The 24,538-nt window shown below is 38.2% G+C and overlaps 1 protein-coding gene across 5 annotated transcripts in view; it reads left to right on the top strand.

Annotated features, from left to right (window-relative positions):
• Positions 1–24,538, top strand: part of LOC124165624 (heterogeneous nuclear ribonucleoprotein K) — a 113,675-nt gene that overhangs the window by 70,629 nt on the left and 18,508 nt on the right. For all 5 annotated transcript variants that reach the window (XM_046543097.1, XM_046543096.1, XM_046543095.1 and 2 more), the window contains 2 exons: positions 248–315; positions 2,243–2,412. In XM_046543097.1, coding sequence (XP_046399053.1) covers positions 248–315; positions 2,243–2,412 — 238 coding nt within the window. The remainder of the gene's footprint in view (positions 1–247; positions 316–2,242; positions 2,413–24,538) is intronic.

Here is a 24,538-nt window from a genome sequence, read left to right as displayed (position 1 = left end):
ATAGACCAATATGTGCTGTTTTTGATGGTATGGAATTGAATTGCTTGATTTATTTTTAATTAAAAGATTATCTGATTAACTTAGCTGTCTTCCTTGGGAAGGTGTTAAACCGGCAAGGCTAATTAAAAGGTTATTGCATTTTATACATCCTTAAACATTTTTTGGGTATTTTTGTCATTGCTATAAGATTTTCTGTTTTATGTGAGATAGTATTTACATTGGTATGACAATACTTCTTTATTTTCAGGTCCTGGTAATGTTCCATCCCAAAACATGATTGCGAAGACTTCCACTCAAGTGACCATACCTAAAGATGTAAGTGTCATTTAATGTGTGCGTTAGGACTATAGAGTTCTTTTCTCAACATTGTATGCATTTTCCTCAACTGTGTAAAGGCCTGGTTACACGGTACATTAGAATGTACAAGAAAATGTGATAATGTCTGAATCTCAGAATGAACGCGAAAATGCACCGTGTAACCACGCAAAATGTAAGAATGTATGAATTTCTGAACGCTTGTTCTAATTTCGTTCAGACAATCGTACAATTTGGACTCATAAGAGAGTCACCTGGTGGCAGACTACGAAAATGACACATTCAGTTCATCTGGCTTGTATTGGTGACTTCTTTGTTTACGTACGGCTCCGATAGCTTTTTTGATTTTGACGTCTTGCTTGTCTTGGATTTATCTCTTATTGATTGCGAAGGGTGGAACAGAAGAAAAGGGATGGGTAAAAGGAAGGATCAGATGGAAAGGTGCTGTTTGAACCACGAGAATTGTCCAAGATTGAGATCCAAATGATCGTTAAAAGGTCATAAAAAAGCATTTGATAGACAAAGAAATAAGATTCAATTACTATTTACGCTGTATTTACTCAAGTTCCTGTTTTTGAATCGAGACCGACTGCAAAACGAGTCGAAATTTTAGGTGTTGCGTTGACATGCAGCAAACGTTATGGGCATCGCAGTAATAAATATTGAATTTACCTTGCCAAAAGCCTCATATTTCTCGTATATTCCTGTAGTGTGCGCCGATTCACTGGAGAAGGATGGAGAGGAATCACGACACACTCGCTTTCAAGTCTAAAATTCAACTGCCTTTATTATGTCCTGTTTATTATATCACAAGGCTTAAGGGCATGAGAAATTTTGAAAATGTGCTTTTATTATGGAACACTACTATCCTACCAAATTTGAACGATATCGGCCAAAGACACTTCGTGAATATTCCTATTTAGGGGCTCCTTTCGACGAGAGGCCGGCCGCCCCTTACATTCCTTATTTTTCTCCGTGGTTTAATCGTAATCAGTATTTATTCTCGTAAACAGCCACTTTCCTTATAATTTGATCCTACAATGGGTAGAATGATAGGTACATTTATAGAGTTGTTTACAAAGTGAAATAAGTAACTTGATAAAATCCTGCGGTAACCCTGATTTAAGAGAAGACTTACGTTGAGGATATCCTATTGACAATATAGATAATGTATTTGACTCCATTCTGTGGATCGTCAACCACTTATTCCTCTTATTTTTGTTCTTTCGAACACTAGCAAGAAACTTCTCCGGCGAGTAAGTAGAGGTACTAGACAATAGGGTACTTTATATGGTTTTATGGTATACACTATTTATATGGTTTTCACAAGTTTTTCTATTGAAGGTCCATGCTGTAATACACTTACTGCATTAAGCAAATGATGTAGGTGTGTAACGTATATAACAATCTGCAATCAACTTATTTTAATTTAATCTTTCCAAAGCTCCCCAAACAATTGCCTTTATTTATTTCAACAACGTCTTGGCAAACCAATATGTTCACAATCCGAAGTTTGACGTTAAAACAGCTATTATATTCACCAAATTTGCGTTTGAGTCCCTACATAAACAGTTTTTCTATCCACTTCCTCCGTCTGTCATCAGTAGATACCGTGCTGTGATGTAACGTGCGCACGCTCCATCACATGTTTTCAAACAGTCTATGAAGATTGCTAAATATTAGAAGCATGCTAAATACCGAAAAACCTCACATATGAAACTTCCTCACTTATGAAACATTTTATGGTTCTCTGCTAAAAGTTTCATAAATGAGGTTCTACTATATGTACTCCATCGTTACAATCATTATTTTGTGCTTCAAATTTTTTGGTAAAAGTATTATTGGTATGTTCTTTGCAAGTGGTTATAACTTGAAGATCACCACTCAGTTGAAGTATTAATCATGTGCCTGTCAATTTTCTTTGCAGTTGGCTGGTGCAATTATTGGCAAGGGAGGCGCCAGAATTCGCAAGATTCGCTCAGACTCTGGTGCTGGGATAACTATTGATGAGCCTCTGCATGGATCAAACGACCGGGTCATAACAATCACTGGCTCTCACAATCAGATCCAGATGGCCCAATACCTCCTACAACAGAGGTAAGCACACACTTACATCCAGAATTGGCAAAACTGATGCATTAGTAATTTCTGTCTGACATTTGCTAGACCAAGATGGTGCCAACATCTTGCTGCATGACTTAACTTTCAATTGTTTATGCTCATGGGTTGCTGTATATGTTAATGCTATTACGGATACTAATGCTAATGGATATGGATGACCTCTGGTTGGAATACTTAAGGGTAGAGTCATTTTATCTGTCTGAACGGCTTCTAGTTTCAAGTAGGATGATATTTTTCTAGAAATCAAGTGATCTTAATTGTGAAAGGGTGATCCATAATAATGGTTTTTATGAGGAAGCTCCTTATTTATATCAGTATTAGCATGGGCTTACATTATAATTGATAACACGAAAGATGAAATGGAAAACAAACGACCCAGGTAACTTTTCACTGAAAATTTTTATTGGTATGACGCGTTTCAATACTGAGGCATCATTTTCAAGTGCGAAGTTAAAGCTGAATCGATTGATTTCAGCCTGAAAGATATTTTCAAACTTGGTGTTACCCATTAAACTTTCCCGTCTTTATTGGAAGTTGTAGGTTCACTCTGAATGTTATCTTAAATGCTATCAGTGGGTCAAGCCTTGATGTAGTGGAGGTAAACATTCAGTGGAGTTATCTACAATTTTATTAAACTATGTGTCAACTTGCAGAATCATCATCTGGCAATTTCAACAAGATAGAAAACATTTATCTATTTTAGGAGTGGAGCTAGTGTAATTGGGAGGGACACTCACATGATCCTTCCTCATTCTCCCTTTTATTTCCCCCCCTTCTCCACGAATGTAGTTGCATATCAGGGTTCATAGCGGTCATGGAAATACTGTATTTGCACAAATCTAAGACGAGGTTTTTCCCCCTCCTAACTCGTGCAGAAAAAAGGTTTCGTCTAAGAATCTTGGGGGATGCCTGTATGTGTATGTGAAAAGCAGTTATTGGTCCGTGAGTCATGGCGACACATTGACTTTAAGCCTGTGATTGGAAGACCGGTAACCCGTAAAGTGTTCATTAACAGTGGCAAAAAATCAGGCACTTATTTACTTCCCTGTTCCCTCCATTTTCCCACTTGTAACCTATAGCCGGCCCTGAACTTTGTTACCAATGGGTGACGTCATGAGAGAGAGCACTTTCATTGTTGCGGTGCGGTGTCTATTGCGGTGGATAAATTTTTAGTTAACGTGCGGCCGGTGATTGTTGCAGCATCAATGCTGTAAAACCTCCACGTAATGAACCTCTTTATATCATAAACCTCTGTACTTCAGACCACCCCTACGGTCCCGTCAAATTTACATGTAAATTTAAAGGCAAACCTCTATATCTAGTGAACGTCTTTATCTTGTAAAACCTCCACTTATACCAAGAAGACACCCCCAAGAAAGCCAAACTACCTCCGCTAATTGTACCAAGACAACTAGAGACCATTAATTCAGGTGCGATTACGTACATGGAATGACATTTTCAGCAATGAATGTTTCACGCTAATTTTTTCTCTTATACTCTCTTAATATGATGTAATTTTCAGGTTAACAGTTAGGTATGGTCATTTTATTCCATATGAGAGCATACCTAACAGTAAATAAAATAAAACGTATCCAACTATCTTAATAATTTAAAGTGACTGTTGAATTAGGAGAGCTCACTTTGTTTTCTCTTGAATCATGGTGAAAATCACGTGATAGTGCTCAGTTTCTGTTATTATTGAATAATAAATATATGTTCACTTATGCATGTTTGTTTAAACACATAAATTTAATGGTTTAAAAGACAGTAGTACCTTTCATTTCTGAAGGATATGAAAAAATGGTGCCTGTCACTAAAACCTCTGTATAGTGAACGTCCATACATCAAACTGCCCAAATTTTGTTCCCCTCCATTACTATGTAAAGAGGTTTTACTGTATTTCTGGCTAAAATGGCTTATCAACAGTCAGAATTTGACATCATACCGTGAAAACCTGGGAAAAACCGTGAATTTATAATTTAGTTTGAGGTTTTATAGTTTAGTTTAATACCCTGCAAGGGCACATTACTCCGGCTGTGAAGGATGCAATGAAAGAAGCAATACAGTAGACTCTCATTATTAAGAAGTTTACGGGACCAAAAAACAGAGGTTTGTGATAATGAAGTTTGTATGAATGTTTCTTTTAGGAATCATCGAAAGAAAAAAAAACATGCTGTCAAAATTTTTTGTATCTTCAATCTCCCGCACTTCTTCTTCCTCAGTCAGGTGTATAATATACATGATTAAATTATGTGCAAGTCCTCGATGTATGAGGAAGATGCGTTCTGAGACCTTGCTCATTAGTTGATAAACCTATTCAAGGCTAGGAGAGTGGTTATCCTGCAGAATGCAATACTGCATCACAATTGTGCATAAACTCACGTTTTTGACGAACTGATCCAGCTTGCAATCTAGCCGGAGGCAAAAAATATCACTGTCCATAGGAAAAAAGAATGGGCAAAACATTGAACAGTTCCTGACTTCACACGGAATTAAAGGATACTTAGTTCAGATTATGCCCAAAGTGCAAGTTTCTCTACGCCATGTTGTGTTGCATCGGCAAACTCCCTAAGTGCCAAATTTGAAATTTCGGGTACGCTCGAATTTTTCGAATATCGATGTCTCTGAAAGTTCGTAAATCTAGTGTGCGTAGGAAGAGGACTAACTGTATTTTTTTCCAATTTACGAGTGTTAATGAGTGGGTCAACATAATCCCAAGGGGATGAAGCTTGTTGTATGATGATGCGTGCATATTGAAGTATCTCCTGCTGAAGAAAGAACCGAAATTGACTGTCTTGGGCACAGTACTAGAAGAGAACTTAAACGTAGTTCAATGATGATAATATAGTGTAGTGTATATCCACCTAATTGCCGTTGCTTTTTCATGGAAATTAGAAATAAAGTTCATTTTGTAAAGTTTTTTTTCCACCGGGACCGGGCCTGAGGTTCGTGATTTCATAATGTTTCTTTTACTATTCGCATCTGGAAGGGAATCCAGTTGGCAGCACTAAATTAGGTGTCATGGCCAAATAGAGATGATCGGTTGCCTTCGTACGTTTGTTCGTGTGAAACGATAGCCAGCCAGCACTATACCGTTTAGCCGAATATCAACGGCATTATGATTTTGACCCGTTACGCTCACCACTAGGCCGTAGCATCAGTAAACAAACCGGCCGATCACCTCTGTCTCATTTCTGAAATTGGCCCCCAGATGTCAGTCTCTTTGATTCCTGTTGCGAATATATTGGATAGCCCTTTTAGTCGGCACCTACGAATTGCTTCGTAATAACGAGAACTTCGTAATAACGTTGATTGTATTAACGAGAGTTGACTGTAGTGACTTGGCCGTGATTCCAGGAGGTATGACATCCAAGCTGCAGCCTTTGGACATTTGCGTTAATAAGCCTTATAAAGATCAATTGAAAAGGTTTTATACTGATGGGTTGACATCTGAAGAATGGGAGCTGATGCCATCTGGACGCTTAAAAAGGGCTTGTCTATCTCAGTTAGTGAATTGGATTTTAGCTGGATGGAAAGGAGGGAAAGAGGAAATCATTATTGAAGTATTTAAGAAGTACGGTATTTCTAATCTAATGGATGGAAGTGAGGACGATGAATTTGGCAGAGCAGTTATAAAGATTCAAGTGGAAATGAAGGACATAGTGACATTAATTTAAATGATCCTTCGTGAATTATTTTATCATTTCTTGTTGATCAAGCCATCGTGTTACGTTATAATAAGAACTTGTAAATACAGCTTAATATGTTTGCGTTTCCTATATTTCTGCTTACGTGCACAAATATTGATAGACTTAATCCTTAAGTATTTTATCATTTATTGCTTTTGATGGGAGCATTGGTTTATGGCTGCTTAGGAATTAAACAACAAGAAATACCTTGGGCCTCTTGCATTAATCGCCCAATTACGATGCAGGTAGTGAATATGACAGTCCGGTCTACAGCTATCTCTCACGATGACCATGGTGGCAGGTATGGTGGTGGCACCATGACCATGGTGGTGTATATATTTCTCTGGCAACTGACTTTTGTAACCTCTCCAAGCTCTCAGCTGCATCTTGGTGGTAACGAGGTGATAAGTATGACTTTTGGGTTTAAGTTGGGTATTATCATTTCGCCGAGCTCATTAAGCAACCTTGCTTCGTGTCACCATTGATGGCGATGCATTCCGCCAAGTAATAATGTAGAGGCGATGGACTCTAGTGGCAGTGCTTGCAACTGTGGGAAACGGGAGCAGCGTTCCGCTATGTCTGTCATGAAAATTATTTCCTCAATATTTTGGTGCTGAGATAAATGAATTAATATAGAAATTTACTGGGGATGAGTTGATTCCACTTCTTTTTTATTCAGATTTCAATTCCGATTCCTTCAAATAAATTCCCGATTCCGATTCCATCGATTCTTTATCCTTCTAATGGGTGGGATATTGATTTATCTGTCGCCTTGCTGTCATTAAAATTTAAGAATTGAATGGAATAAAATAACAATAGCCGAGTTGGCTACATTGTCGTTTGGCCGCAGTGGTTAAGCAATAATGTAGCGTTCATTGCATCCATACATACCATAGCAGCTTGGCGGGTGCGCGGTGGCGGCCGAATGCAACCTGTCGAGTCAGTTCAGAGGCCGCGGCGGCTTTTCTAAGCAAGTATCAACTTTCTCAAGGGTTGCATTGATGAAACTAGGCTCTACAAATGTGAATGTGTGTAAATTTTTATAATTCACGCGGGCACATATTAGTATATGAAAAAAAGTTGTATAAAAAACCCGCTCTCTGCGCATATTTACAAGAAACTTTTTTTTTCACAGGAAAACTCTCTCTGCACGTTTTCATTACCATCATACTTCAAATATCATTCAATAACAAAAAATATATGTTTCAATCTTTTTATACTTCAACATTGATGGTCTAGATGAATGCCGATGGTGATTCATAATCGCAATAATTTGATTTGGTGTGACGAGCGGTTAATAAAGGAACGAAAAATGCATGCCTTGCTTCCCGATCCCGTGGTTTCCATTTTTTTCTCTGAGAGTTGCTCATGAATACACGCCATTTCAGGGTTCGTCGCATTGTCGCTCTTGCCGACATTTTCATGTTTCCGAGGCCGCTTAGGTATGTTCATCGCAGCACCTGTGTGCCGGGTGTATCCTCCGTGCGGGCAAGGCTATCATCGCGGCCGCTTAGATGTGTAGCAGCCTTTATGCCCCAAGCTTATAGTCTATGCTCAAAACATTTATTTTCCTGGAATCGATGGAATCGGAATCGACATAAGGCAATCGGTTCTCGAATCCGATTCCGTGCCAGAGAATCGGTGGAATCGAGAATCGACATTTGGAGGCGACTCATCCCTAAAATTTACTATAATTATTGAAGTTGCGACCTCAAAACTCTTGTTGCGGATATTCAAAGCAAACTGCAATCAGAAGACAAACAAAAGATAATGAGTGTAAAGACATAAACAACAACAAATACAGTAGAACCTCGGTTAAATGACCCTCAATTATGCGATGACCTCACTTATACGCTGATTTTTTTTTTTTTTTTTTTTGTCTGGTGAATAACCCCATATGAACCCATGTATTTCCAACCTCAGTTATGTAACTTTTCACTTATACGACAAACTCTGTTATGAAATGCATTTTTTTAGTCTAATGAGATACAGTGGAACCTCGTTAAAGCGAGTACGGGCTATAGCGACACATCCGCTATTACGAGAGATAGCCGATGCACCGTCAATTGACCCCATAATAAGCGTGTTAAAAAATTCGTTTTTACGAGACCCTTTCGGTGTTGGCTCTCGCCATAGCGAGGGTTTAACCGCCGGAAGACTTTCATGAAGACTCCTTAACCTCTGTAATTGCTAGCGATCTGTTAGAAATGAAGTTAATGGAGTGCTCAGTCTCAAATTTATGTGGTAAACTGTCGTTCGATAAATATAATGATTTATGAAACAATACTCTGTATGATTTTTATTCAGTGCGGCGCTTATAAATTGTTTGAATAGTTAGTCGTTATTTGAGTAAGGACATTTAGTGATACAAAGAAACATCGCCTTTCGTCTGGATTTATGCTTACGTTTATCGGATAGATGTTTATCTGTCGCCGCACCACTCCTGTTCCTGTATATCTGTTTGCAACAGGTATATTGGCTATTATTTGCTCCACCTCCGGTAAAGCGACAATTCGATATAGCGAGTGTTTATTAGAGCACCGTGGGGTGTCGTTACATCGAGGTTTCACTGTAAATACCTCACTTATACGACTTTTCAGATAACTGCTGTACGAGAAGATTACAGTACACGCACTGATTTTAGTCACAGGAGCAGGGGTAGTATGTGCTCATTACATAGATATGTCAATGAAGAATAATAAGTTTTAATAATGAGCGATGCTGTTTATTAGACATTACAGGCGGTCCCCGACTTTCGTACACAATGCGTTCCCGAAAACTTGTACGAAAGTCGAACCATTGACTTCCATACTAATTAGGGGTTACATTCCAAAAGAGTAAAATATATGTAATAAAACCTTTTTTTTTTTCACGGAATTCATTTCAATTGACTTAATTTTAATATTATGTTAATAAAACTCCTCAAATCATCTAATTTCTTTCGAAAATATGCACGTTGGCTATCGAGTGAAACTTCCTCTTGGCGTTTAAGTTGACATTCCACTTATTACGTCCACTATAAATAAAAGGACATATCAAGAAGCATAACGAAATGTATTTGTTGAACCCACACTCTGGATACCTTTAAATTTTTACACCAAAATTCGATATTTGGCAGGTGACATTCGTGATCGCGTATATTTTGCATGTTATTCAAAAAAGACAAAAGACAAACTGAATTCGGGTGATATTTCGTGCAATATCGTTGCTGAAGGTTTACATGAATTAAACAGCACTCAAACGACAATTAGAAATACAATTAGAAACACAATTAGAAAGAAGGTCTTACTAGTTTTATTGAAAGCTATTCGATGATGTTTAGTCAACTTCTTTTGAAAAATATCTTCAATGAAGGCTTTCTTCTTCTCTTGATAAAGGAGCCTATAGCAGGCAGTCTCTCTCCCAAATAAATCACCTAGATTAGAGTCAATTACCAACAATACCCTTCATTATATACGTTCGTATTGTTCGCATATACTGCCGATACTGCCATTTGAAACAATTGAATGTTGGGATGCACAATAAACATTGCGGGAATTTTAAAAAAATTACAGACCAACGTCCGAAAGTCCGAATTTAGCGTACGAAAGTCGAGTAAAAGGTGTCAATTTTGAACGTACGAAAGTGCGAATTGTACGAAAGTCGAGTGTAGGAAAGTCGAGGACCGCCTGTAATTTTAACTGCAGTAGATGATCGCTAATCTGGAATATCTATCTCTAACAGAAGATTTTTTAGAATTTTCCAAGGTTATGTTTTCCGTCGCCCCTGCGAAATAACACTTAAATGAGCCATTAAAAATCCTCCCGTACCAAAATTTTGGCTTCCAAGGTCATCCAAAAAAGATTATCGTATTTGCAGTATGGATGTAAGTCAATGGTGATTCAACACGATGGTAAAAACAGCATGTGTGGTCTCATACTGCGGGCTAATCCCACATCCACGGGACGAATTGAGCCGGGGGAAAGTTGAAAGAAAGAAATTCGGCGTGCAGATCAAAACTGACTCAACTTGTATCCCAGTGGATTTAAATGTAACAAAGTTGGACCTTAAGCTATTAGCTTGAGTGTGCCCGGTGGCAAGCGTTTGTTTTTTAACCGAACGAGAGTAAGTACGAATGCCCTCGGAGAATAACTCACGTCGTTAGTCGTTAGGTAATCATTAGTGATGGGTCGATTCCAAAATTTTATCGATTCCGATCCCGATTCCGATTCTGACATTTCGATTCCGATTCTACCGATACCGATTCCATCGATTCTGATGCCATAGGCTCCAAGAAAAATATCACTTAATTCCAGGCAACAAGAAAACCACTTTAAAAAATATTACTCTGTGAAAGAGTCAGTTGACAAAAGCATCTTTCAAATAATTACCCAGATAGCACAAAGTAAGTGAGTTAACCGTTTCTTATGGTTTTCTTACGGAAAAAATTGATAAGCAGCTTATCGTAAGCTAAGAGACTTATATAAGGCAAGGGTAAGACGTTAGGGGCATTTAGGTAAGGAATGCCGTCAAATATCCTCAGGCAATGTAAGTCACTTCCGTTGGAGCGCCAAAGGCGGCTGAACAGCGTACTACACATGCTACGCGGCTCATCTTGACATGAATTTAAAGGCTATTGGGGAAATTTAGCGAGTTTTTATAAGGGCTGAACAACTGATAACAGATTTTCCCGTAATTAGAAAAAAATTAATAACTGCAAGCAACCGGCTAGTGAAGATATAGACCATAGTACAAGTACTCTATCCATGCGGCGGAAAGAAAAAAAAATAACGTCAGGATGGATCCGAACGTGCGACCCTGGGAATCGAAGTACTACTCGCTAACCACTACACCACGGCAGTTGTTGAGAACAGGTGGCGTAGTTACTAATTAAATATCCAATTATGTAAAAAAACTTGTTTGGCATGTGCATGAAAAACTGAATTTATTCAAGGTCCATACATTTTAACATTTATGGATTTTAAATTATGGTTTGATAACCCGACGACTACAATACGTATATTAGATGTTCCTTCCGGCATTTTTATATTATTCTACGTTGGTATTCTTGTGAAATTGTGTTTTTCTTACGACCTTCGTTAAGCTATCAGTTCATAAATGTGAATGATTTTCAAATTATGGCGGTATGATGTTATTTCTCCTCATAATATAGAAGCGCCAATAATAAAAACATTGTCTTAATGCATAAAGGCCTTAATTAACACTCTGTAACGATGGGATAATAACAGCATCTACGGAAGTGCTGAAAGTTTGGCATCCATTTTGCCATTACTCTGGATGTTTGTCGCCCTGGCCGTAAGAAACCCATAACAAGCTTACTTGAGAAGCGACTTCCTTATTTCTTCCTTTCACCTTATCTCAATGACTTATAATGTGCTAGCTGGGTTACTATGTAATTAAAATATAATAGCTAAATTTCAAAACAGAATATACCTGAGTACAGAAATTTTCATAGCTGTAATAAAAATTACATACTATGTATATGAATCTATGTAATATTTGGCCCTTTCAAATTCTCAAGCAGAAAAACCAATTATTCTACATGCTCAGCCAGCAGGTTTTGACGTCTCCATGTTATAGTATTACTGCCTGCAGAAAATTGCCTTTTGCTACACATGTGTGTTATTGGGCATGTACTTTCCCACCAAAATTGCAAGATTTCGGAGACTTTGGAATTTTTATTAAAAATTATATCAATGATTTTTTGGATCTTGAATCTTCATGGAATTCAAGTGGTCGAAGCGAACAACTATAGAACTAAACTTTAGTTTTGTAGAGCCAAAAAAAATGCTATACTTCTCACGTCATTTAATCAACCTTAAAATCTCTTGCTTTTTTTTAAGTTCAAGAAAGAAACTAAACGCTACAAATGAATATCACATCGGACGGTCGCAGTAATAAAAAAGGCTACAAGAGCCTTGTGGTGTGAAAACTCCCCCTACCGCGCGACTCACCTCGGCGAAGGTGGAAAGGGAAAAAGGGTATCGGTTGTTGCCTTTCACGGAAATAGTTCTTTTTTCTCTCTCTTAAGCATGCTGACTTAATCTCTTCACTTTACTTCAATACCCGAGGCATATTTCTTATGCGTGGGATGGTTCCAAAAAATATCCAATCCTTAGTATTTTCACTCGAGTAATGCGCTAAATGGTCAAGTCGATCTATACATAATCCTTTTTAACATCCTCAGTTTAGTGTTTTAAGTCAATGAAGACGATTATCTATGCTTTAAATGACGATTTTCAAGACTGATGTTTTAAAAAACTTGAAAAATCGGCCTGTTACCGAGCCTTAAAGTTCCGCAGCGTGTAGCTCAGCCTTGACGCGCGATTGAAAAATCGCTCTTATTTCCTTCGTCGCAAACTTTTTTTTCAAGATTTCTTATTAGTACTCTTTAGAAATCTCTACTTTATATTGTGGTTCAAATTTTCCGAGTTATATTTTTCGTAAACGAAAGATAATGTCTACTTTATGTCAAATTTCACGTGAAAAACGGGTCGGCCATTTTGCGTTGTAAAACCCGACAGATGAGAGCCAAAATCTTCGAAAGTCATTGAAAGTATAGGCAAAGCGCCAGATCAAAGGAATATTGCGTTTTATATTCCATAAAACTCACACCAACGCAAAACCACTTGGATAAATTCAAAGATTTTTTGAGGAAAAACGATATCTCGCGTGGCATTGAAAAATTGGTCATGCTTGGGCCTCTGTATCTCACTAAAGGTTCGTATTTATGTGAAATGGCATATAAAGCAATATTTGGCAATGATTTATGAGTATTTACGCTGAGTTTCAAGTCTCTATCCCCAAAAAGGTCATTTTGGACTTTATTCCAGCTTTTTCCGATTTCAGACTAGTGTGCGCCGGGTAGGAAGACGATCGGCCGCTGCGGCTCGCGTAAAGGTATTCGGCGCCCACGTCGACAACTATAGTGTATTCGGCAAGCTGAAACTACCAGGCCAAGGCATTAGAATGACTTATCGGCTTTAAAAACTGCATTATTACATGAGTTTCATGATAGCGCTTCCTGTCGCCAGATTGCTGGACCTACTAGCCTCGAAAGCACTGTAACCTTAACTACTCGACTCGACATTCGTAATGCGACTCGAAACGCTCGAGTCGAGTACCAACTACTCGATTGACTTGAATTTTCGAGTACTCGCACATCCCAAGAAGATATGTGTTTTGTTATTACGATTACGTGGCGCGAAAATTCAAATGACTGTTGGAAACGCGGTCGTTTATTTTGTTGTTTGAAGTACTACTGGAATCGGAATCGATTTTTCGCCTTGGCAAGTACTCGTTTTCGATTCCGGTTCTTGGCCGAGAATCGAGGAATCGAAGAATTGAGGAATCGAACCGACCCATCACTAGTAATCATTAAAGTCAAATTCAAAACGCGAAAGATAAGGCAGTTCCTTTCGACTCAGGAATGACTTATAACCATTATAGCAAAGTACATAAAGTGTCCGGTGTTGTGATAGGATATGGGGAAGCAAAATATTACATGAAGATGAGTCGTACAGCTTGTGAGTCGAAGTTCCCGGCGCTGAGTTCGCGGAAGAATGCCGGCAGAGAAGCTATACCCGGTGGATTCGATCCACTATTGCAAAAATTTCATAGGAAATACTTTTTTAGTGCATAAACATTATTGAGAGGGGAAAAATGTGATGGTGGTTGGCGTAACATGGTGAAACTCCTTCATGATGCACAAAGGTTAAGAAAACACTTAGCTGTTTCACAAAATAAAATATATTGCGACCGGTTTCGATACAGCGTATCATCATGCTGTATCGAAACCGGTCGCAATATATTTTATTTTGTGAAACAGCTAAGTGTTTTCTTAACCTTTGTGCATCATTGAGAGGGGAGATTTTTCCGACCTCTTAATCTATTTTTGTTCATTCATCACTGATGGCAGTTGCGCAGTTATTTCAAATGCTCACTTAAAAGGAGTGATCTAAGCACCGGAAAAGTCTTAGTCACGGAATATTCCCGGGTACCAGTGGTGCAACTAGGAATATGCTTTGGGGGTGATGGTAGTACCTGAGGGGCGGCTACGTCCCATCTGCCGGACAGTGTGTTGCACTGGAAGTTCCATCCACACTACTCTCAAGCAGGGATACAGCCATCTCTGAAAACTTTCTGCCTCGGCCAGGACATGAACCTGGGTACATAGGGTGTGAAGCCTTCATGATGCATTAGTGAAATTTTGCTCCCTAATTACGGGGTTAATTTGGATGACTTTCCTCTTGTAGTATTTCATTTCTTCAATCTCCAATCTTGGGTTTGCCTATAGGTGGTAAAATGTATTTCCTGAGAACTGCTTTTAATGAGTCAACTTTTTAAAAAAATTTGCTTCTCTGTCAACATTTAGTGTCATCATTCTGAAATTTCTCCTGTATGATAGCCTTGTAGCTTGGTGCCGGAAATGCTAGACGTTCAACTGTGGGAAATGTTGTTCAAGAATGCAAAATTATGTTTCTCTTAAAGTGACACATCATTTGTGGTGTTGCTTGTAGGTAAATAAGATTATTAAGCTTCAATTTCTTGCCTCCAAATGAGTAATTGCATCCTGGAAACAAACTGGCCCCTATAGGAAAGGATTTCATGCTGAATACCGAAAAACCTCGCATATGAAACTTCCTCACTTATGAAACTTTTTTTGGTTTTCTACTGAAAGTTTCCTAAGTGAGGTTCGACTGTATAAATATGAAAATGCAATTAGAATACAGTATAACTTCCATTTTACACACTTCGATTTTACATCAAGTCTCAATTTTACGCAGTGACACTCAAGTCCGGCCGGAAAGCATAGGGAATTGCAATGGTGAAACTTCAATTTTACATCTTTTTTTGATTTTACGCAGTTTTTCGATTTTGCGCAGCATCACCCCAGCCCCAAAGAGGCCGCTAATCTTGATTTTACGCAGTTGTCTTTCGACTTGTTTTGAAAATCCTGACTGGAGCAATATGAAGTTAGGTTATTTATTAGTCTCAATGAGTTGCAAAAATGAATACGGGAGCGGTTGAAATGACGTTGTGCTGTTGAGCGTGAAACTTAAAACATTGCGAATGTAATTATTGCTTCCCCTTACGCCCTCTCAGTAATATTTCAGGCTCCTTTACGAACGTGAATATCGCTCATAGTAAAAATTCGCCGTAGAAGGATATTGAAACCTAAAGCATACGGCAATCGCCGTGTATGCGGAACTACTTTTGATTAAGACAGATGATCGCCGGAGATATAAACATTATCATCTTTCGTTTATTATTCGACTTATTGATGGACGCTGTTTATTATACACCCATGTCTCGTATAGTGCAATTTCGATTAGCGCAATTTCGATATAGCGCAAATTCGTTCCTCGGGGAAACATTGCAACGCAGTGTAGCCTAATCAAAAATCTTAAACGCTCTCATGATAAAACGTGAACTTGCGCTTAGTACACACGAAATTTCCATCAATTTACGCATATTAATATTATTTCTTGCCTCAAATCTTCTTTTTTGTTTATATATTAATCGAAATTCATTGCTGCGCAATTGCCAAAAGTATTATTCGTCATTGGGTCTAGATAGCCGGCCTACCGAAGATTTATCTCGTCTCCTTAACAGAATGATAATAAATAATTTAGATCGTTAATTAAGCGTGGGGCTAGTGGAAATGAGTTTTTTTTTTCAGCAATACGGTTTGAGACGTATTTTTGCCGTCGTAGGTTACCGGGCGATTGACTTCCAGGTAGAGTCTACGGTAAAGCCTTCAAGGTCATCGGTATTCACGGGGGAGAAATGAAGCGGTGACCGAGTTGCGCATGAATAGCATCAACACATAAAAGGGTCCGCTATAGAGTCTCAAACACAATGGCTTCGTTCCCTCCCCGCAGTCATAGGCCTTCTACGTCTCAGGAATACAGTTCAGCAGAAGGTGATTTAGATAGAGCCATACAGAGTAAAAACCAAGAGAATATGGCAAAAAATAGGAATGCGGGTAGAAAAATCAAGAATTTATCAAGAAAAACCATAAACCTAGAAGAGGACTTGAGAGAGGTCAAGTGCTTTGAAAATGGAGAGCGTCAAAGCGATATTGCGCGGAAGTTTAAACTCACGATGCCTTATTCTGAATAAAGACGAAGCTAAAATATCAGTGACCTCAGCCGCACCAACTTCAACCAAGCGGTCTACACATACGGAAAGTTCATGGTGAATCAGTACAAAAAGACGAGAGTGGTAATCGCTCCGAGACATTTAGTGAAAGCGGTTGGTTCCAGAATTTAAACGGCAAGCAGGTATTTTCAGTGCGGCGATATCAGGTGAATCTGCAAGTGTTGATAGCGCAGCCACCACAACATTTTCTGATGAACTCCAAGCTGTTATTGAAAGTGGCTCCTTTCCCCCTCAACTAGTTTTAAGTGTTGATGAGACGATATTCTTTTGGAAAAGAATGCATTCTCGTTCATTCATTTTCAGGGAAGGAAAACCTGGGTCAGGTTTCAAGGCATTTAAAGACTGTTTCACGTAGCTGCTAATGACTCGGAGGACTTCAAATTAAAATGATTTATCATTCATAAACTCCGCTAGCTATGAAATGGCATTTAAAGTAGCATTTTCCTGTCATTTCGATGAGCGACAAAAGGGCCTGGGTGACACAATAGTTGTTTTGACTACATAGTTTGAAAAATCATCAACTGCCGGCAACGCATTACGATCCCCTGAGATAGCAGATGTTAGCCCACCCGCACGACAGGATGGAATTTCGAAAGCACGTAAGAATTTTTTTTAACGTGAATAAAAGTCTGAATGCGTGAATACTGTCTTTAAAGATGTTTTAAACTATAAATGTTTATAGAAATAATGTTTTCTAAGGCTTTTTATGGGAATATAGATGTTTTAGAGGAAATTCAATACCCAAGACCTATGCTACCAGGAACGCATCCCTATCTTCCCTATGTTAAAACGCTCTCGTATAATGCAAATTCGTATAGCGCAAAGACCCCAAGGAACGCATCCCTTGCGCTATACGAGACATGGGTGTATATTTATTGTAATAACAGTAGATGGTCATTAATCCGGAATTATGAACTACTTAATATCCATCCCTAACGGAAGGTTTTCTAGAATTATGCCAACGCTATGTTTTCCGTCGCCCCCGCGAAATATAACGGCGAAATGAGCCGTAAAAAATCCTCCCGTGCCAAAATTTTAGCTTCCAAGGAGATCCAAAAAAGATAGACGTACTTCTAGTATGGACGTAAGGCGACGGTGATTCAACACGATGGTAAAAGCAGCATGCGTTGTCTCATTCCGCGGGCTAACCCCACATCTGCGGGACGAATGGAGGCGAGGGAAAGTAGCTTGCGCGGCGCACTTATCAGAACTGACTCAACTTGTATCTCATTGAGAGTGGGTTTAAATGAAACATGATTGGAACTTGAATAACTATAAGCTTAACTCCGCTACGTGGCAAGTGTTTATTTTTAACGGAACGGGAGTTAATGCCCTCGGAGAATAACTCGCGTCGTCAATCGCCATGTAATCATTGAAGTCAAATTCAAGACGTGAGTGATAAGGCAGTCCCTTCCAACTTAGGAATGGCTTAGCGTCATTAAATCGAAATACCAAAAGTGTCCGGTGTTGTTATCAGATATGGGGAAGCAAAAAATTACGTGAAGATGAGTCACACGGCTTGTAAGTCGAAGGTCCCGGCGCTGAATTCGCGGAAAAATGCCGACAGAGAAGCTATTCCCGGTATATTCATTCTACTAATGCTAAAATTTCATGGTAAAATGCTTTTTTAATGCGTAAAAATCATAAGGAGGGAAAATTGTTCCGGACTATTAATCATTTTTTATTCATCACTGGCGGCATGACGGTAGTTGCGCGGTTATTTAAATAGCTCACTTTAAAAAAAGTGATCTAAACACCGGAAAAATCTAAATTTCGCAATATCCCTGGTCCTGTGTGCTTCGTATTATCTATGGTATACTATTTGGAAGGAGGTAACTGACAGCTGGGGTCATTAGCGCCATAAAGTAAGGGCTGGGGGGATAGGAACGCTATGTTGGCGTCAGCCAAGTTGTAATGATAGGCTCGAATGGGACCTATTTGCAGGACAGAGTGGTGCACTGGAAGTGCCCTCCACATTACACTCAAGTAGGGATAGGACCATCTCTGATAAGTTTTTGCTACTGCCAGGACTTGAACCCAGGCCCACAGGGTGTAAAGCCTTTGTGATGTATTAGCGAAATTTTGTTCCCTGTTAATGGGGTTAATTTGGGTGACTATCCTCAGATACCTCATTTCTTCCATTTCCAATCTTTGTTTGTCTGCAGGTAGTTAAACAGATTTCCTGAAAACTAATTTTAATTGAGAATATTTTCGAAAATTAGCTTCTCTGCGAGCATTTAGTATCACCATTCAGAAATTTCTCCCGGGTAATAGAAGTAATCTCAGTGCCAGAAATTCTGGCAATATAACCATGGGAAACATATTGTTCAGGAATGCAATGTTTCTCTTAGGGTAACATGCCATCTGTGGTGTTGCTTGTGAGTAAATAAGATTATTATGCTTCTTTTCTTGCCTCCAAATGAGTAATTGAATCTGGGAAACATATATCTGATGCGATTGAAAAGGATTTCATGCTCTTTTGCCATAAAACCTCACACTATGAGACTTTTCTGTTTCCGTTTCTGGCTTAAATCAGAACCGTACAAGTGTATGACTAAGCATTCTAAAAATAATGAGCAAGAGTTATCCTGAAAACTATACTTCTCCTCAATACCAACTCTTGATTTTAAACACTTTGATTTTACACAGTGCCCATATTTCGGTCCCTCCAACTGTGTAAAATCAAAGTTTTACTGTAATTGTATAGGCACCAGTATTCGTCTAACAAATTTTTTCAAAATAATATTTTTTCCCTAGTGGAGTTTCTAAAAAGAGGGGGTCATCTTAGAATTGTGTTCGTCTTAGATGCGTGCAAATATGGTAGTTATCATCAGGGTTAAACTCCGGAGGCATAGCAAAAATTTGAAAATCATGCATGAATCATTGCTGAATTTGAGCAGCAAGGTGAGCAATCTGTTGCTGCCATGGGAATGGTGCAAGGAGCAAGAATTGGTGCTACTTGACTTAATGTTTCAATTGTTTTACTTGTATGTTATATCCCTACATTCTGCTGCTCTACACATTGCTTTGCTCTTGATAAATCAGGTCTGGGAAATTCAGAAGAAGAGTGGGGAATTGAAAAAGGAAAGTAGATTTTTATCTGGGCAAGGTGAGGGGACTTGAATTTGTAACAATCCTGTTATGAGAGCCAGACATAAAAAAGTATGACTGCTACTGTATTTTAGTTGAGTTGACCTTCATTCATTAAACCTGGGCCTGTGTTAATTTTAACCTCTGTCCTATTTTGGCACTGGTTTTCTGGTAAGCATAATAAACTTTAACTATAGGACAAGCTCTCACTGTAACACCATTGACTAGGGAAATGACAAGTTTGGATCTGTTTGTTTTTTAATTTCCTAGCTTGCTCTTGAGAAGAATATGGGAAGCCTGAATTCTCAATTTTTAAGGAACTAATCAATAGAGCAAAGTTATGCAGCTTGATGAGCTGAATGGATCGATCACATGATTTCTTTAATGTGATAGTTTTTATGATAAATAGGCAAGTATCAGAAATTACTTTTGAAAATTGAGCATTTGAAGCGTTTGATTATGAATCATTGCAGAGAACCCATTTTGGGAACAGAATCAGAAATTTAAAAAGTGAAACAGACTCATTCGTAATTTTAAGGTTTCAAATATAAGTAAGTCTTCATTATTTTTACTACCTGTGTGTGAAAGTATAATGAATTTTTTTAATTTTTTAACTGTGACTTTGGGAATGGAGATGTGTTAACAATGGAGAACTGAATTTTTGTGTTCATGGTGCATTCCACCTGGGATTTAGTCAGTTTGTGTGTGTGTTTGTTGGCTGCCTGGAGGAGGATTGGATGCAAAGGCAGGTGGTGTCTGCCTGGTGTTACTAACCCCAGCTTCAGTTGTGTGGAAGACTAGTGATTTTGTTGTTCTTTATATGAGAAACAAGGAATCACTAATCCTCCTACAAAGGTGGCTGAATGCTTCTTGGGAGTGACTTTTCATCTGGACAGTCCCGGCTTAAACATTGCTTACTACCTTCAAGAGATGTTAATTCCAAGTTAGTGTTGATTGTGTATGCCTCCTGTGATTTGAAGTCTTGATATGCAGCCATCTGCTCGTTATGCTCTTCTGTTCTGTCTGCTATTGAAAGCATTCAAGAGCATGTGTGTCGGTCATCCTTCCCAAATGTGCATGACTATACAATTGTATTGGAGTAAAATTAACCTTGCTTCCAGAATTTTAGACTAAAATTTCAATTTAAGTTTGCTTACTGATGCTTCATTAAATGACCTTAGAATTAAGAGTTGTAGAGGAGTAGTACTAACCAAACCTTTTGGTTATTAGGTTTATTAACCAATTCAGTGATTGCTCTGATGAATGTTGTAGGTGCCCAATCATAGGTTAATTTTATTTCATAATATTTGGATAATTTCATATTACAGTAAAACCTCTATGTAGTGAACCTCTTTACATCGTTAACCTCTATACATCGTACCAACCCTCTGGTCCCGTCAGATTTACATGTAAATTTATAGGCAAACCTCTCTATAGTGAACCTCTTTATATCGTAAAACCTCTATATATCATAGCAACGAGACACCCCCAAGACGGCCTAACTACCTCCGCATTTCGTACCGAGACAACTAGAGACCATTAATGCAGCCACGATAACGAACATGGAATGACATTTTCAGCGATAAATGTTTCACGCTTATTCTTTTCTTTTACACCTTAACTATACTGTAATTTTCACGTTAACCATTAGCTTGGGCCATTTTTTTCCATATGAGAGCATACCTAACAGTTAATAAGAAAACGGCAACGAACTATCCTAATCATTTTAAGTGACAGTAAATGACGACAGAACGCATCGTTTTCTCTCGAATCATGGTAAAAATTGCGCGATAGCACTCGCTTTCTGTTACTTATGGCTTTATTTTCCTGTAAGTGCTTACATACTATGTTCAGTTAATAAAAGAGGCGACCAGCGCAGCCTATAATCCCTTGCCGGCGGAAATATTTCAACTAACTTCACTCCCATTCATGGAGACAGAATCATTCAACCGCATAGCTACTTACGTTTCTAAAATGAAAATATTTCATGAATTTACTGCGACTCGAAATAAATCAAATACAGTTTTGCAATAATTTTATTCCCATACTTCCCGGTGTAGCACTTTCTCACTGCCGCCTTGGTAATTTTTTCGATGCTTTCGTGAACGATCGTAGTTTACAATTTATTGCGCTTAGCGACAGTCATATGTCTTGCATGCGTATTTATGCCGCGAAATCTGACTCTTCCATCGGGAGTCCAGGGCGTCAATTTCTAGCAATACTGAACGAACATCACTCCATGCGCGACAATGTTAGGTGAAAGAAACAGCTAATCAGCTGATACGCGGTAGAGCAATGAAATTTTTTACCGTCGCCGCCGCATTCTGAAGTAGTTCGCCCAGCATTCTCACTGAAAAATCACGTCGTTTTGCAGACCTAACGTTTACTTGTGCCCTCGACTGGGCTTTTCTACGGAACTCTACGAGCATTGTATTTTAGAGAAAGGGAATTCGACGAAATTTTCAAAATTACGCTCAGTTTTTTGTTTATTTTTTCCAATAGTCACGTGTTTATTTATTTTTTATAATCTATAACAAGGCATTGGTTATAAGCATGATAAATCAATTTTCTAAAATATATAATAAGGAGTATTTTCGATTATTTGCCATAAAATATGAAAACATACGACAATTGCTTAATTAATTATAAGCTGATGATGGATTCGACAAATAAAACAAGGTGGCTGCTTGACATTACCACATTCTGAGGAATTTTCCGAGCCATATAAAAGTTGTGAACTATAAAGAAATATAAAAGTTGTGTACTTCCCTCCAAGCGCTACTAGTAAATTACAACCCTTAGACCAGGGAATTATTTCTTTGGTCAAAAGGCATTATCAAAAACAGCTAGTGATTTATTTTTTATGGAGAGTGAATAGTGAAAACAACATTAAAAGTGCTCATGGAACATCCTTCAGACCATGCACAGGCTGTGCCTTTCGTGGAAGGAATTAATATCTTCAATTTTTGAGAAATGCTTCATCAAGGCTGGGATTACGGGTGGTAGCAAACAGGAGGAAAGTGAGATATTTGAGAATGAACCTACAGAGTATGATAAAATCAACAAAATAGTTGACATAAATTCAACATTTGAAGACTTTGTAAATGTTGATATGATTTATTCATATGTTCCCCACATGAGTTGGAAGATAGAGATGAAGGAGATGTATATATACTGCAGGATACAGGAAGATATGGATTCAGAAGAAGATGTTGGTAATGAGGAATCAGTTACAGTTCCCACCAAAAAAAAAAGGTTGAGGATTCATTGAACGTAATTGAATGGTTTTTATTAAGCATGGAGGAATGTGATCATAATATGATTGTATTCAATAGAATTATATCGAAAGAGTTTCAAAAAAGGTTTAAGCAAACCCAATAACTAATTTCTTTCCTAAAAAGCCCTCTTGAACAAGTTACTTTAACCTTTGTGTAATCATTAAATTGTAAATGTATGTTCACTAATGCATGCATATATGTTTAAATACATTAATATTCTGGTTTATTAATAAAAGGTTGCCTATCACAAAAACCTCTCTATAGTGAACCTCCATACATCAAATTGCCCAAATTTTGGTCCCCTCCATTACGATGTAAAGAGGTTTTACTGTATATTGAATGTTGACTGGTTAGGATAAGGGTTAAGTTAGTGGTCATTTAATTCTATCATCACATTTAATTATGATTTTGGATGACTGGCTTGTGACATTTGTGTGGAAATTTGTGTTCGGGGATTTAAAAGTTTTACTGTTATTCATACATTTATTGTGATTTAAATCATCAGTGAAAAACACATTGTCTTATGTATTAAGTAAAATTCATTTCTAGACAAATGTTATAATAAATATATTCAAATCATGTACAGTGGAACCTAGATCTATTGTTTTACTAGAGGATGGACAAAAAAAATGATGAAGGCAGGAAAACAGTTCGAAGGTGAAAAGGAGACGTCGTTGATATTCACTAATTTATTTTGTCGGTGCCGCATGTTTCGAACCATAAAGGTATCAAGTACAAAATGGTAAGCAAACATATACAGTAGAACCCCGTATTTGCGTTATCGGAATTTACGTTTTCCCGCAAATTGCAAGTTTTTTTCTGGGTCCCGTCATATTTCCTATCTCTCCAATGTAAGTAGAACCCTGTATTTACGCCGTATTTTTTTCGTTTTCCCGACGTGCCGACTAAAAAAAAATTATTTGCGTACTAAAACAATTAATCGTGCATATCAGCCCTTAACAACTGTCTTTTGGCTTCCTTACGTGCATTTGTATTTAAAAATCCAAGAGAGAGAGACGTAATAAGAAGTATTTTCGAGAAGAATTTGAATGTGGCGGGACAGAACGCCACTAACGTCGGAAAGTTGAACTACGTCATCTCGTTTTCTGTCAGCGGCGATTCACGATATGAAAGTAGGTGTATTGAGCAATCGAGCTATGTAATAATGCAAGAACTCCTGAAGGAATGTTGACAATCATGCAGTCGATAATTTGATACGAGAGTTTGAAAGGAAACCAGACGTGATGAAACGTGATAAATACCGGAACTATAAAACTTGACCGACAACTGGGATCATTTGCGCAGACTTCATTCAACAGTTGCGTAGCAATTATGGGTCAATTAAATACTTAAAAAACTTATTTAAACTTGAATTATCCCATTTAAATAGCAGTGTATCGCAAACTATTGTAACTTTCAAAAATTATGAAGTCGCACGACAGTATACTACCGCACTTGATCGCCGAGAAGTACTTCAGATACTCATGTGTTGCCAAGTTTATACCCTCAATTAGTACGGGAAATAGAATTTATCCGGCTTGAAAATGGAAATACGAGGTGAAAAACTGACATTTTTAACTGATGAGAGAATGAAAATTTTAGAGCTAGTTGATTCCCACACTGGAACCCGCATCGATTCAAACGCTGGCGAAGCAACTCGAATGTTGGGACTGGCAATCCGACCGGATTCCCAGTCTCAACATTCAATACCGCGGTGAAAAATCACGATGCCATTGTAAAATATGCAAACCAGTGCGGACGCTTATCAAAAAAGAGAATATATGTGAAGAATTACAGGTAAGAAGAAATAGAACGAATTGTAAAAGACTAGTTTTTAGGTGCAAGATCATCAAATGTCCCTGCAAATGGTGTCATCTAAAG

This window comes from Ischnura elegans, chromosome 9 (genome assembly GCF_921293095.1).
Source record: "Ischnura elegans chromosome 9, ioIscEleg1.1, whole genome shotgun sequence".
In the NCBI taxonomy this organism is placed as follows: Eukaryota; Metazoa; Arthropoda; class Insecta; order Odonata; family Coenagrionidae; genus Ischnura; species Ischnura elegans.
The sequence above is the reverse complement of the archived record's forward strand: the minus strand, read 5'-3'. Positions and strand labels throughout refer to the sequence as shown.